Source organism: Chelonoidis abingdonii, chromosome 19 (genome assembly GCF_003597395.2).
Source record: "Chelonoidis abingdonii isolate Lonesome George chromosome 19, CheloAbing_2.0, whole genome shotgun sequence".
NCBI lineage: Eukaryota > Metazoa > Chordata > Testudines > Testudinidae > Chelonoidis > Chelonoidis abingdonii.
In genome coordinates, this window is record NC_133787.1 from 1,174,382 (window position 1) to 1,190,397 (window position 16,016).

The 16,016-nt window shown below is 51.9% G+C and overlaps 1 protein-coding gene across 1 annotated transcript in view; it reads left to right on the top strand.

Annotated features, from left to right (window-relative positions):
- Positions 1 to 451: 451 nt before the first annotated feature.
- FA2H (fatty acid 2-hydroxylase) overlaps positions 452 to 16,016 on the top strand; it is a 72,700-nt gene continuing 57,135 nt past the window's right edge. The window contains exon 1 of the mRNA XM_032786147.2: positions 452 to 794. Coding sequence (XP_032642038.2) covers positions 750 to 794 — 45 coding nt within the window. The 5' untranslated portion in view covers positions 452 to 749. The remainder of the gene's footprint in view (positions 795 to 16,016) is intronic.

The following is a 16,016-nucleotide window of genomic DNA, read 5'->3' on the forward strand; positions in this document are numbered from 1 at the left end:
GCATGTTGTCTGTAACAAGGTCGATGGAGGCAGTGTGTATCTCGGGACTAGAGCGCTGGGCGGGCAGGCAGGAGAGCTGGGCTCTGGGCCCTGTTCCCTGCCTGGTGATCTAGGGCAAGCCACAGTCCCCACTCTGTGACTCAGTTTCCCCTCTGTAAAATGGGGCTGCCGCTCCTGCCCACCGTGCTTTGCCGCTAGAGGGGGCTGGGCGCTGTTAATAACACTCAGCTGCGCCCAGCACCGAAGCAGGGCCCCGGCCGAGGCAAGCCTGCCCGAGGCGGGCGGGACCCCTCCCTGGCTCCGGCTGCCCTCGGGGGAGGCGGGTCTGGCTCAGAGCTCCGCCCTCACCTGGGCGCTCTCGCCCTGCCCGCCGCCCCAGCCACCAATCAGAGCCATGCGCGCCTCGTGAATATTCATGAGCCTCGGGGCGGGGGCGTGGCGTGCCATGTAAACAAGCAGGTGCCGGGCTGGCTGCGGAGTGTTCCCTGCTTAGCGGAGCTCGCGCGTCCTGCCCCCGGCCATGGCCCCGCCGCCCCGCGCCTACAGCCCGGCCGAGGTGCGGCAGCGCTGCGCCCAGGGCGCCTGCCTGGTGCTGCGGGCCGCCGCCTCTACGACCTGACGGCTTCGTGCGGCTGCACACCGGCGGCGAGCAGCTGCTCCTGGCAGCGACGGAGCAGCGACGGAGCGCCGGCTGGAGGGCCGCCCCGCACCGGCACTCCGCAACCGCGCCTCCTGCTGGAGCATATACCATGGGGAGCGTTGCCCTGGCCCTCCCGCGCCGACAAGCCTGCCAGGTACCGTCCCGCCGGCCCGGCCCGCCACGAGCCCTGTGCGCACCCGGCCCCGCAGCCAGTTGCCCCTCGGCGCCCGGTCCCCGGCCCCGTCCCTCTGCGCCCCGGCCCCGCAGCCAGTGCCCTGTGCGCCCCGGCCCCGCCCCCTGCGCCCGGTCCCGGTCCCTGCAGCCAGTGCCCTGTGCGCCCGGTCCCCGGCCCTGCCCTCTGCACCCTGTCCCTGCAGCCAGTGCCCTCTGCGCCCTGGCCCTGGCCCTGGCCCCGCCCTCGCCCTGTGCGCCCCGGCCCCGCCCTCTGCGTCCCGGCCCGGTCCCTGCAGCCAGTGCCCTCTGCGCCCTGTCCCCGGCCCTGTCCCCGGCCCCGCAGCCAGTGCCCTCTGTGCCCTGTCCCTGCAGCCAGTGTCCTGTGCGCCCTGGCCCCAGCCCCGCCCTCTGCGCCCTGGCCCCGCCCTCTGCACCCCGTTTCTGCATTGCACACACCTCCAGCCAGTACCTCCCCCCTCTGCGCCCCATCTCCGTCCCTGCCCTCTGCGCACTGTCCCTGCCCTCTGCGCCCCATCCCTGCCGCCAATGCCATCTGTGCCCTGCCCTCTGCACCCCATCCCTGTAGCCAGTGCCCTCTGCGCCTCGTCCCAAACCTACCCCATGACACCCCAGCCTCTGCGTTCCACCTGGCCCCCACCCTGTGTCCTTCCAGCTCCTCCTCCTCCTCATACTGTCCCCTGAGTCCCCTTTTCCCTCCTCCCCTGCCCTTGAACTTCATGTGTTTCCTTGATCCCGCAACAACCTGCTGTCCACCACCCCCAGTAGTGCAGCTGGGAGGGGTGCTTAGGGACAGCTGAGCCTGGTGTGGCAGATCTCGCCACCTATAACTGCCCTGTATCCAGGCACTTGTATTTTGCACCCACTCAACTTCATCCAACCATTTGAACCATGTCCCTGCACCTGTCTCATTTCCTGTCCCCACCCTTCACCTGCGTGGCCCCCCCTTCACTTCCATGCTGGCTTATTGCTCATTTTCTGAATTCAGCACTAACCCTCTACCCCCATCTTCTTCACTGCTGTTCTCTCTAGGATGTGGAAATATAATGAGGTGGGGAACCCAAGGTTTGTGGTTCACTAGCTCCGCCTTAGCTCAGAGCAAATCCCTTTTGCAATCTCTGCTCAGTTCTAAAATGTTGTGTTGATGGGGAAACTCCCAAAGTTAGAGCAGTTGTTTCTGGATGGCAGGGAGGGGAAGATCGGGGTGGGGTGGGGGCACAAATCCCAGCATGAAGTGCCTAGAGGTGGGTCGTATTGCATACATCCCCCTCAAGACTCCTCCCCCACCCCACCCCATCCATTCATACTTCAGAGAATTTCACCACTAAGAATAAAATAATTGTCTCCTTTACGCTAAAATGAGGGTTTAATATTTCAAAATAGTTCCCAGAAGTGGTGGAAAAATGCTTCATTTCTTCATGCAGAGATCCTGGTGCTCAGTTCGTTAATTCCCCTCTCAAATAGCTTGTATGTTGCTTTGAAAGGCTTTGTTTCTGTGCATGGGCGAAAGGGTTGGGAGGGGTAATTAACAACTGATGCCAGAGCAAACGCCACACTCCCATCACTGCATGGCACTGCCCAACTGTTCAATCAATATTACACTGTCAATGATTATACAGAAACAGTGAACTAGTCTTTTGAGCTTGTACCCAGCTTCTGTCACAAAGCTCTGTACTGACACACCAATAACTTTAGCAGTAAAAATTGGTCGGTTCTGACAAATTACCAGATTTTCTCTGAAGGCGAAGAGGAATGTTTGTGTAAAGTTTGAAGAAAATCCATCCAACTGGTTTTGAGTAACTGGTCTCTTAAATAATTACCCTGATTTTTAAATCTTGATTCCTGTTTAACGGTTCCTGGTGTCATCACCTCAGGAAAAAAATGCCTTGCTACTAGCGCTAAATGCAGTTTTTCTTACAAGTACTTTATTTGCTAAAAAATGCAGTTTCAATTGATCATAACGGTCAGTGATAGAGTGCTCACCTGAGGTGTGAGACATCAGCTTCAAACCTTTGCTCTGGAACAGAGTCAAAACAAAATCTTCTGATTTAATTGAAAAATCTGAATTTTTATTTGGTTTGACCTGGATTGAATTTTTTTTAAAAAATTCCGTATTGCCACTGGACCAGAACATCAGTTGTTCACCAAGCTCTGTTTGTTGTTGTCCCTGCAAACTTTCCCTAAAGTTAAACCACCTTCAGCTCATGTGCTAGCTGGATTTAAAGGAGGATTAAGCAAAACTTTTACTATTAGCAATAGTGGAGATAGATTTGGGCCCAACCCAGCTGCTGTCAATACCAACTCTGTACTATGTGTTGCTTGCTTCCATTAGCAGGCATGTGATGTCCAGGGTGTCTTCCCAACATGGAAGTCACTGCCCAAAAGCTTTACACTTCAAAAAGACGACAGGCACAGATGGAGGGTAGGGGAAAGCAGGGGACAAGAAACAGGGAAGTTGGCCCAGTGATGACAGGCTACATGTTTGATGATGCACAGCTTGAATGTGTAATTATGTTAAACTACGTACTGGAATGTCTAGCAAATGTCAGATTAGCTTAGAGCCTTGCTGTTATCCCTGTAGGGGTCATGGTGGAAATGAGTGGAGTGTTCAGGAGTGGATAGTAGCTGTGCCACCTGGCTCAGGAATCATGCCTGGGAGGTGGCGTGGTGACCTGGGCTGGATAAGTAGAACAGAGGGTCGCACTGAGACTGGCACTATTGGGATCACAGCGGGGATGGAGGTGCTAAATAGGGAAGATCTTGTCCTGTGGCCAAGGAAGGTAATTTTAACAGTGTTTTGGAGGCAACATATAGTAGGCAGGCCAGAGAAGAGTCTGCAGTAATCACAGCTGGATACTTGGGTCCTTGCTCAGAGTTCCTGCTGTCAGAATAGAGAGAAGGATGGATCTTAGCTGTATGGCAGGAGTGGCAGCAGGGTTCAGATATGTAGGGCAAAGGAGAGGGATGAGTCAAAGCTCACTTGTGGGTATGCACCAGGTTGTTGGGAAGGCCTGTGTGCTGCCCTCAGTTGCAGTGCAGGGGGTGCTCCAGGCAGAGGGGGGATAGAAGAGGTTTGGGTGAGAAGGTCAGGAGTTCTGTTGTAGCCAGGGGATGGTTGTGTTGGGGGGGAAAGCAGCCACAGGGCACTGAGGTTACAGTGTCTGAAGGTTTGCAAAGACTGGAGATGTGGTGCCATTAGAAGGCTTACTTTGATTTCCCCCTTGTAACTGTGGGGCAGTGATCCTTGTGCTTCCATTAGGGTTACCAGATGTCCCCATTTTTATAGAGTGAGTCCCAGTTTTGGGGCCTTTTTCTTATATAGGCACCTATTGCCCCTCACCCCCTGTCCTGGTTTTTTACATTTACTAACTGGTCCCCCTAGCTTCCATATTTGTAGGTTTGAGTTTCATCAGCAACTGGACTGTGCTTGAAATGAGGATTAAATGGAGGAAGTACTTGGCTTGAGATGAAAAGATCCAAAAATGACTCCTTGAAATTTCAAATGTTTAGTATTACTTGTGTCCCACTGTCTACCCAGTGAAACCTTATTGTGTCACAACATTTGTGTGGTAGGTAGCTTTGGAGGCTGACTCAGACACAGGACAGCTTCCTAGGGTAGGGATAGAAAAATGATTAAGGAACTTTCATTATTTGAAAACTAGGCTTGGTTCACTCTCTCTGAAGCTGCTGGAGAGAGATCTTGTGGCAACAGATTATTTTCATCATCAACCTCAGAACCAGCTAAAGAAACTCCTCAAATGTACAGTAAATGCCAGCATCTTGTAGCAGTGCTAGCTGTAAATCAGGCTAATCGGAGAAATGTAGGGTTGGAAGGGACCTTGAGAGTTCATCTAGTCCGACACACCTCTACATCCCCAGCTGAGGCAGGATCAAGAATACTTAGTAAACCTAATAATGCTTATTCTCCCTTGTAAATTTGCTTGACTGTTACAGCTGGAGAAGCAGGACATCGCAGCACGGCTTTGTTAGCCACCCCTTTCAGACAGGCACAAAGAGGGTCTGTTTGAAATGAAGACTCTAAAATCAAGAGCCCAGGCTTTTAATCCTAGCTTGCTTTGACTCTTATTTTTATTCTCTCCTCCCTATCCCCGCACTCCTTTGCCAATGTTGGAATGGAGGCGGCTGTTCTGTGCATGCATGGGAGCTATAGGATGCAATGGCCCACCTTGTCAGGTGGCCATTGAATCAGGCAGTGCTCTTAAGGAGTTGTCATTAAGTTTGGCCAGCAGTTCTCACGTCTTAAATTTAAAGAGCCAGTGACCCATCCAGTGGGGTTTAAGTTCTAAACAAACAAGTAATGTGACCTCAAAAGCTAGTTGTGGGTGAGACATGAGAGTAGTTACCCAGGGCATCACTCACCAAACTCAAGCACTTAGAAGCAAGGCAGTGGCTACCTAAGGAGGCTGTAAATAGTGTGTTCGTGTAACAGACGGGTACAGTATTCTGATCCAGTACAAAGAGCTCCTAGGTCATCAAAAGACCCCGGTGGAGAGGGGGGCCTTGAATCTTTAACCTCTGCAATTCCTGAGACTGGGGAGCTGGCTTCTTCCACTAATGCCCTCACCTCCCCAGTGGGGAAAGCAGCAGCTTGCCACTGCTGGTCACCTCCGTCCAGCTCCCTCCCTGGCTCCTTAACTACTCCCCTGCAGAGAGGGTGCTTGCTGCTGCCATCCAGGGATGTGGGGGTGTAGAAAAGAGCCATCACACCAGGCCAAGGGAGCAGAAGATGAGGGCTCTCTCTTCTGCTCCTCCCGCAGGTCTCCCAGTAGTGGTTCCACTCACTGTTGGCCTGGGGCTCTGTCCGCTTGCTGACTGATTTCTGATCTCCTGCCCCCTGCTCTCAGATAAGCAAAGGCCGGGGTTATAATCCAAAAAGGTCATTCCAAGGGCCTTCTCTCTGGAGTGGGGAGGTGCTCCCTTGTTGAGAGCTGCCCTGTTCAGGGATGCTTGCCCGAGACCCGGTTAGCACTCTGCACCCCCTTCACAGCAGCTAATATCAGCTGGACTCTTGCTGCCTACCCCGAAAGTGATCTAGCCTGAACTAGTGGCAGGTCTTTCATAACCAAGGCCTTCTCCCTTCCCTTTGGACTGCTTTCCCTCGGGGAGAGCGTCAGAGCCAGCACTAAGTGACATTCAGGATGTGGTGTGCAAGGTTCCTGTTTGGTTACGCTTTGTTTTGTTTTCTTGGCTTAGTTTAGCCCCTGTGTTTCAGCATGGAGCAGCAAGGGCTGCGCACCAGCTATCTCTCAGGGATGGCTTTGTAAATTGCCTGTATTTTGGTACCATAGGGCTCCTATTAGCATTTTTTTTTTTTTTTTAAAGAAAATTCTTCTGTCTTCCAAATCCTTGGAATGGTAAATGGTCCCCAGCTCAGAGACTCTTCTCCTTTCTCTCATGCCACTCCCCTTCCAGCCCCCTCCCCCGTGCTCCCAGAACAAGTCCAACGAGTTGATGTGAATGAAGCTAGCCGGACAAGCAAGTTCCTACTCTGCAGCCTGTTCTGGAAGGGAATGCCATTCATTGTACAAATGCATCAAGAGCCGAGAAACGGAACAGTGGAGAGAGATCAGACACAACCTGGCACTAGGCAAACTGTCTGGCATCTGCTGATTTAAGTGACAAGTGACTTGCTGCACGCGCCGCCCTCTGACTCAAGTTTGCTTTGCCTGGACCAGAAAGGATTTAAATCCCATTCTAGTGGCACTGCAAACACTTCTTCCTGTTAAGAGGGTGAAAGTACACATTACCCACTTGCCTTCAATGACTGCTGTGTGTGTAGTGGTGGTGTAGTAATGTCAGTCCCAGGATATTAGCAAAATAAGGTGGCTGAGGGAATATCTTTCTTTTATTCTCTCACTGACAGAAGTTGGTTCAATAAAAGATATTCCCTCAGCCACCTTGTCTCTCATTTTTTACATATGTAAATTACCCTGTCCTTTGTTCAGACACCACAGTTATTTGGGCTTTAGAAGAGGCTTATCTCTGCATTTGATGTGCCATGAGGGTTGCACTCAGAGCATTTTGGGTTTGTCTACACTACCCACGTTACAGTGCGGCTGCGGCAGCACTGTGGTGGGGGCAGTGCAGACACTATTACTGGGGAGAGCTCTCCCAGCAACTTAAAAAACCCACCCTGAATGAGTGGTGGTAGCATGGCTCCCTGTCTACACTGGTGCTTTTCAGTGCTAAAACTTTTGTCGCTTGGGGGGTGTTTTTTCACAGCCTTGAACAGCAAAAGTTTTAGCACTGAAAGTGGCAGTGTAGACACAGCCTAAGTCTGCCTTTTTAAGGCCCCCATGACATCATGGCATGTCTTCAATTTTTCTCCAAACAGAGGCAAATCCTTCTCGCATAAGTCTGGATTCTACTGTAGACTTAGGCACTGATTCTGATCTCCGTTGATGCTGGTGGGGTTACTACGCCGCTTCGTTCTGTTCTGTGAGAGCTTTGCTCTTGTTTCCCAACGGTGGGGAATGCCTGGTGTACTCAAAAGATACTCAAGCAGCCCACGAGCTCTGTGAAATGAGACGAGCGTGATTTCCAGTAAGCGCCTTCCAAACAGTCCCAGTGGAAGAACAAGCCTGCAGCCTAAGGGCTTGGCTACACTCACACTTTACAGTGCTGCCACTTTTGCGCTCAGGGGCGTGAAAAAACACCCCCCTGAGCGCTGCAAGATACAGTGCTGTAAAGCGTCAGTGTAATCAGGGCGGCAGCGCTGGAAGCGCGGCTCCCAGTGCTGCACGCTACACCCGTAAAGGATGTGGTTTACATGCAACACTGGGAGAGCTCTCTCCCAGCGCTGCTGCTCTGACCACACTCACACTTTAAAGCGCTGCCGCGGCAGTGCTTTGAAATTCCAAGTGTAGCCATACCCTAAGGTTATTTCCTATTGCAACAGTCCTGTGCTAAGGACACCCCGTGCAGCTAAAAGAAATTCTCCGTGTCTCTGGGTGATTGTCTCCCCTGGATCATTGGAATATAGGCTTTAGGCTAGCTCACTTGCCATCTAGGAGTGTTGGTGTGTATGGCTGAAGACTAGACAGGCAGGAGACGCATCCTGGAGAGGGAGGATTTTAAGGAATGCTGCATAGAACTTGGATGAGTCTAATGCTGGTTTCTCCAGTCTCTGTTAATAGCTTGAACCTGTTGGACAACATTCTGGCCCTATGTCTTCTATAAAGATATAGTCTTTGACAGCAAAGGGGCTGGAGGACTGGATGTGCACTTTGAACTGGGGCTTGCTGCCTCTACCAGCTCTTGCAGGCAGAATTAGTTAACAGTAGGTCCAGGGGTGAAAGTAATTTAAAGGATTTACCAGTATGCAGGAGTCCTGAGTGGGATGTGGCTTCAACTGGAAGAGGCGTGACCTCAATGGGAAGAGGCAGAGCCTTTCAAGGTTTAAAGGCCCTGTGGCTTGGAGCCCCAGGGCCTTTATATCACCCCAGAACTACCAGCTGCAGAGACATCTGGGAGCCCCAGAGCTCAGGGGCGAATTAAAGGGCCTGGGGCTCCAGCTGCCACGGAGCTCTGGGGTCTTTAAATCCCTGCAGGAGCCCTGCTGCCCTACCCCAAGGTAGCAGGGCTCAGGCTAGGACTGGGGTAGTGGTGGCAGGGCACCGGCAGTGATTTTAAAGGGCCTAGGTCTCCAGCCACTGCAGGGAACCCCAGCCCTTTAAATCCCCACTGGGGCCCTGCCGTGGGGCTGCAGGAGCTCTGGCGGTGATTTAAAGGGCCCGGGGCTCCCTGCAGCAACTGGAGCCCTGGGCCCTTTAAATCAGTGCTGGAGAAGCCAGTCTGGAGCCGGTATGTCGGACCGGACTGGCTTACTTTCACGTCTGAGTAGGTCTGAAATACAGGCAGAAGCCTCCTAGAACGTATGTTGATTTGTTCACTTGAACTTGCAGAGCGGCTTGTTCTGTAACTGACTCTAATGATCCAGATAGACATGTTTTCCAGTTCTGTAATTGCCATTACATCACATTGCCTCTTAAACTTCAGTCATTCACCCTTTTTTCCACTAGCAAGTCCTTAGAGAGTGTCTTTGAGTTCTGATTGCCAGCTGCACTGCAGGCACTTCTTAGTGAAGTGGTAAATTCTGAGCTAATAGCCTGAACTGTGTAGAAGATTCTCTAAAATCCGCATCCTGGCTGATGCAGGAACTGGAGTCCAGAGCTATGGAATAGAGCATTATAAACAAGACATAAAGTTGGGCCCCCATACAAGAAGTCCAAAATCTGCACAGAAATTAAGTATGGGGATGTTAAATAGTGCTATATTTAATCTTTATTGTTTTGGGCATGAATGATGGAAACAGCTTACATCAGTCGATTTGAATGGGATTTTCCAAATGGAAGTGAGTGCCCATATACTATCAAAATGCATTGGGAGTTGAGTGTCTTTGAATCTCCCTGTCTAAAGTGACTAATTTTGCAGGCTTCAGTGGTCTAGTTCTCTCTGCCTAGTATGAGACTCAAGGGTCTCTGAGCAGTGGCCTGAGTGAATGTTGTTTGGCTACTGCATGTTCTAATCAGGGTTCCTGATTCCCTAATTTTTAATTGCCATTTTCAGAGTTGGTGTCCCATGCATGCCACACTTTTGGGGTTCAAGTGTTTCCCATGTCCTGGCTTCCAGGGAGCACTTCTGAGTATGGAAGTGGTGTTCTTAGAGTGCTTGGTCATATTGATTCCAATTAGGTGTGCGCACGCCGCGTGCACGATCGTCGGAAGATTTTTACCCTAGCAATGCTTGGTGGGTTGGCTGAGGTGCCCCTGAAGTGGCACCCTAATGGCACTGGATATATGCCCCTGCTGACCCAGCACCCCCTCAGTTCCTTCTTACCACCCATTACAGTCATTGGCTGATCTCCACCTCCCTAGCTTTACTCGTTGCACTGTAGATAGTTGTTCAGTATAGTTGTTAATAGTTTTTAGCAGTTATAGTTTAGTTAATAGTAAGTTTGTATATAGTATAGATAGTGCTTGGAGGAAATGAGGTTTATGCCCTTCCCTCCTCCCCGGTACCAGGGCCCATGCCCAGATCTCCGGGTTTCAAGCTGTGCTCGGCCTGTCTCAGGGCAATGCCTATGGGAGACCCCCACGACTCCTGCTTGAAGTGCCTGGGGGAATCCCATCCACCACATAAGTGTCGCATTTGTAAGGCTTTCAAGCCTTGAACAAAAAAGGAGTTGGAGTTTCATTTAAAACAGCTCCTAATGGAAGCGGCATTTAGCCTGGTGCCTTCAGTACCGTGCGCAGACCAGGCGCCGTCGGTCCGAAGCATGCCTCTGACACTGGAATGACCCAACACCAGCAAAGACTCTCTGCTCCGGACGTCTCCAGCACCAGTACAGATGTGACACCGTTCACTGTTTCTGCGGCCCAAGAAGCAGCACAAACCACCTACTGCTTCTGTACAGTTGCAGACACTGCCTGTGCCCCCATTGGAGCAGTAGCCCAGGCCAGACTGTCCTGTGAAGGCTCCAACTTTGGCACCATCAATTCTGGCACCACAAGGGCCATTGAGTCTGGTGCACACAAGCTCCCCAGCGCGCACCGTGGTTGAGCTCGACCTGCTGTCCACTCTGGAGATCTTTTCCACCGCTTGTGACCTGATCGTGCTGACGGAGCCTGGACTGTCTCACCCCCTGGTACTGCCTGAGATCCTGGCACTGGTCTCTCAATCCCGGTATCACCTGAGATCCTGGCACTGGTCTCCAGCTCCCAGGCGCGGAGCGACAGAGCGGAACGGTGCAATGCTGCATGGGCGTTTGGCCCCGCCTTGGCCTTTGCGACCTAATTTGACGTCGTCCAAGCATGGAGTGGCTACCACATCCAGGGCCATGACACTGATGATGCTAGCCAGGGGAAAGATGAAGGACAGGATCCTGATCAGGGATCCCCATAATGGTCCTTCTGGACTTCTTGGGCATACCACCAAGGCCAAGGTGTCCCCTCAGGTGCTTCTCGATCAGCCCATTCAGAGCCTCAGATGCCTGAGGCCACTGTGAGCCGCCCTCCCCCGGTAGCCTCAGAGGCGACTGCCCTGCCACCAGATCAGATCCATGCCACTAGCGTGGGGGACTTAGGGCAACCGTCTCCTCCCCAAACAGACCTTCTCCAGGATCTGCTTGTCCCGGGGATGTCCTCTTCCTCCTCGTCTGATGAGGCCGTGGTAGGCACGTCGTCCTCTGGCCCACCACCTATAGATCTTCGTGCACACCAGGATCTGCTATGTAGGGTGGCACAGAACATGAACTTCCAGATGGAAGAGGTGGTGGAAGTTGAGGATCCGGTGGTGGATATTTTATTGGCCGATGCCCCACATATGTTGCCCTACCTTTCATTAGGACCATCCAGGCTAATGCCAATACGATCAGGCAGTCCCCAGCGTCTATTCCTCCCACAGCCAGAAGGATGGAGAGGAAATACATGGTGCCCTCTAAGGACTATGAATATTTGTATGTCTCTCCCCCCCCCCCCCATCCTTGCTCCCTCGTGGTACAGCCTGCGTACGAGTGGGAGAGACACAGCCAGCAAGTCCAAGGATGCTAGGCGCTTGGATTTATTCGGGCACAAGATTTATTCAGCTGGTGGCCTACAGCTCAGGATAGCTAACCAGCAGGCCCTCCTGAGCCATTATAACTATAACACCTGGACCTCAATGGAGAAGTTCAAGGAGAGAAGTTTATGGCCTTGCTAGAACAGGGCAAGAAAGTGGCAAGGACATCCCTGTAGGCATCTTTAGATGTGGTAGACTCGGCAGCTAGGACTCTAGCCTTGGGTGTGGCTATGCTCTGCATCTCATGGCTGCAAGTGTCCGGTCTTCCACCGGAGCTGCAACAGACCATTCAGGACCTGCCCTTTGATGGCCAGGGGCTATTCTCTGATAAAACTGACTCCAGGCTTCAGAGTTTGAAAGACAACCAGGCTATCATGTGCTCACTGGGCATGCATACCCCGGTGATACAACGTAGACCCTTCCGGCCCCAGCCGCAGTGCACCTACCCTAACCCTCGACCTCGGCAAGATTTCACTAGAAGGCGTGGCCATGGTACTAGGAGGAGACAATCTGGTCCTCAATCAAGCCAAAATCCGGGCCCCCTAAAACCATCGGCAGGGCCCAAGCAAAACTTTTTTGAAGTTGTGCCAGAGGATGGCGTACCAGTCTCCTTGCAGGATTCTTTCCTGCCTTTCTTCAACCACCTCTCCTATTTCCTCCCTGCATGGTCCCGCATAACATTAGATTGCTGGGTCCTATGCACAGTGGAAACTGGATACTATCTTCAGTTTGTTTCACCCCCTTCCCACCCTCCCCGCCCGTCCCTTTTCAGGGACCCCTCTCACGACCAACTCCTCTTACAGGAGGTACAGGCGCTCCTGGCTATCGGAGCGGTGGAAGAGGTCCCAAAGGATTTGAGGGGCAGGGATTTTTACTCCCGTTACTTTCTAATCCCCACTGCAAAGAGGGGACTACGGCCCATCCTGGACCTGCGCAGACTCAACAAATTCATGGTGAAGTTGAAGTTCCGCATGGTTTCCCTGGAGACCATTATTCCTTCCCTGGATCATGGAAACTGGTACACAGCCCTCGACATGAAGGACACGTACTTCCACATAGCAATTTACCCGCCATACAGGCGATTCCTTTGCTTTGTGGTCAACCAGCAGCATTTCCAATTTCCTGTCCTTCCCTTTGGCCTGTCCACAGCACCAAGAGTCTTCACAAAGTGTATGGCTGTCATAGCGGCCTCGCTCCGCCGACGTCGGATACGAGTGTTTCTGTATCTCGACGACTGGCTCCTTCGAAGTTGTTCCGAGCTGCAGATTCGTCTCGTCATGATCTTGTTCAAGCAACTGGACCTGCTGCTCAACACCAGAAAGTCCACTCTGGAGCCTACACAGAGAATAGACTTCATTGGAAGTAGCAAAGAGTCCTGTGGCACCTTGTAGACTAACAGACATTTTGGAGCATCAGCCTCCGTGGGTGAATACCCACTTCTTCGGATGCAAGACGATACTAGACTAGACTAGACTAGACCAGTCTTCGTTGGGGTGATCCTGGACTCGAATCTCACCAGGCCGTGCTTACTGCAGGCCCACTTCCAGTCCATGATGACCATTATTCATGGCCTCCAAAGCTTCCCAACCTCGACAGCACACATGTGCCTCGCTCTTCTAGGCCACATGGCCTCGTGCACTTTTGTGACCAGACATGCCAGACTACGCCTCCGTCCACTTCAGACCTGGCTCTCCTCCGTGTACAGTCCGGGCCGAGACAGTTTGGACACAATTCTCACTGTGCCGATGGAGGTCTTATCCTCTCTGGGTTGGTGGCTAAACGCCAGCTTGGCTTGCGGGGGGATGCCATTCCATGCCCCACAGCCCTCTCTAGCCCTGACCACAGATGCATCATCTCTGGGCTGGGGTGCTCATCTCACGGGCCTTCGCACACAGGGTCTTTGATCCACACAAGAAATAACACTACACATCAACATAAGGGAACTGAGAGCAGCATGCCTGGCGTGTCAGGTATTCCATGAACACCTTCAAGGCCGTTGTGTCAGTCTTCACAGACAACACAACAGCCATGTTTTACATCAACAAGCAAGTGGAACGCGGTCGTCCCTGCTCTGTCAGGAAAGCATACATCTCTGGAGAATTTTGCATAGCCCACTCAGTCAACCTGATGGCGTCATTTCTCCCAGGAGTACAGAACACCTTGGCAGATCGCCTTCCTTTAACCATTATAGTATTTCCCCAGGACTTTGCTTTCAAAGCACAGGGGGTTGCATCTGCGTGCTCTTTGGTAATGCTGTGGACATAAACTGAATGCGATGGGTGGCAGAAGCCAGACATCTTTGATTTGGCCTGCAGTCTCTAAAACACATGCTCTGAGGAATTCACCATCAGCAGATGCCAGCAGTGAATTTACAACTCTCAGCAAGTAGCTGGCCTGATCTGGAAAACGTGTCCTGAATACATGCTCCCTCAGGTGATTGCATGACCAGGTAACACAGCTGGTGAAGTGTGTGGTGTGAGAGGATGTGGCAGCAATTACTGCTGAGGGTGTCTTTCATGAGATCTGTTGCCATGAGTTCACTAGATTTCCATCACAGGTGGAGCCGGAACTGTCGAGCTCATGGTGAGCAACAACCAAATGAACTCTGCTTTGCAAAGCCAGGCTGGATCTGGTGGAAAATCCAAATTGTACAGGCTACGATTGCCCCAAGAGATGCTGTAGTGGCTGGACGAGCAACCTACTTCAGCAGTTCCTGGGCTTGATTCACCACTGTTACTGCAGTAACTCTCTATGGAAACTGATGGAGTTACACCAGTGCAGAACTGCATTAATGTACTGGAGCCTCAGGCCCCTCATTTGTAACTAGATTTCTAGCTTGTTGACATCTGGACAATGGACCAACTGAAGGCTGCCTCCTACTTTATTGCTCGTTCCAGCTGAAGGCGTGGGGTTGGCTTCTGGAAATGCAATCTAATCACTATTGCAACTGGAGCTGCCTTTGTGTTTTTAAGATGGCATGTTTGTGGCTGGGAGGAATTGGTGTGACCACACCACTGAATCTGAGCGTCTGATCTGAAGCAGCATTTGGCAGCTTTGTGTGGGTGTCTGTGTGGGCTTACAAATCTCAGCTATGCAAGTGTGTCGGAGGAGGGAGAAACTGAGACTATATCCACAGGGAGGATGCCAAAGGAGATACTAAATGACTTTCCAGCTTCTTTGTTGGTGTTACATATGAGTTTGGTTGGGTGCAACCAAACTGCAGGATTGAGCGGGGGCAGCTTGGAATTCTTGCCAGGCTGGGGGTCAGAACTCCAGTTATCCCCTCTGGTGTGAGAAGCAGGAGTCTCTAACTCTGCTCAGCCACTTCGTTTCTGTCCATTCCGCAGCAGGCTGTCTACTCTGGAGTGTGCATCAGCACAACTCAACCTCCGTACCTGGTGGACCATCCTCTCTATGGACAGGTTGCTGTCCTTTCTGTGTTTAGGAAGTTTAGGGGGGCAGGGGAGCATGAAGGCTAACCTAGGGTGCCTGGGATCTATTGAGGATGTGATGTCTTAACACTTGCTACTAACAGCAGCCTTTCCAGATGCCCTCTGCACATGTTAAAAGGGCAAATCCTCAAAACACATGGCCTCTGTAAAGCCCATCCACGTTACAAGGATTTCAGTCTGTGGTGGATTCATCTGTGTGAGGGGCTCCTGCCCTGCTGTGTGCTGCATCCGCCTGCTGGCCCCACAGAATCAGAGAATCATAGAATATTAGGGTTGGAAGAGACCTCAGGAGGTCATCTAGTCCAACCCCCTGCTCAAAGCAGGACCAACGCCAACTAGATCATCCCAACCAGGGCTTTGAAAAGCAGGGCCTTAAAAACCTCTAAGGGTGGAGATTCTACCACCTCCCTAGGTAACTTGTTCCAGTGCTTCACCACCTTCCTAGTGAAATAGTGTTTCTTAATATCTGACCTACACCTTCCGCACTGCAACTTGAGACCATTGCTCCTTGTTCTGTCATCTGCCACCACTGAGAACAGCCGAGCTCCATCCTCTTTGGAACCCTCCTTAAGGTAGCTGAGGGCTGCCATCAAATTCCCCCTCACTCTTCTCTTCTGCAGACTAAATAATCCCAGGTCCCTCAGCCTCTCCTCGTAAGTCATATGCCTCTGTAGTGTCTTGTGTCTGAATTATTGTCTAGTCATCTCTGCTCTCTCAGGGCAGAGGACAAAACGTGGTTCCCCTCCATGGTGTTCACAATGTGGCGTGTGCCCTGTCAGTACACCACAAGTACACCTACCTTCCCTTCACGGCTGCATGGGCCTGCAGTTAATGTCTGTTTCCCGAGCCCAGTAAAATATTAGGGAGGATTTTAATCTGAATTCCAAAGGGAAGGGTGCTCTGGGAAGTCTGGGTCCTCTTGTGGTACAGGGGAATACACTCACCCCATCCTTCACTTACCAAAGCCCCAGTAACTTCAGAATGCTCGACACCCCACATGGTACCAGGCTAGAACAACCTTGGAAGCTGAAGGCTGTTAGCCCTAGAATGGGTACAGCATGGACAGTGGCCGGACAAGCATCTTGTACACTCTGCCTCTGCTAATACACCATAAATCTGACCTGGAAGGAGCATATCTAGGCGTCACAAGGGAA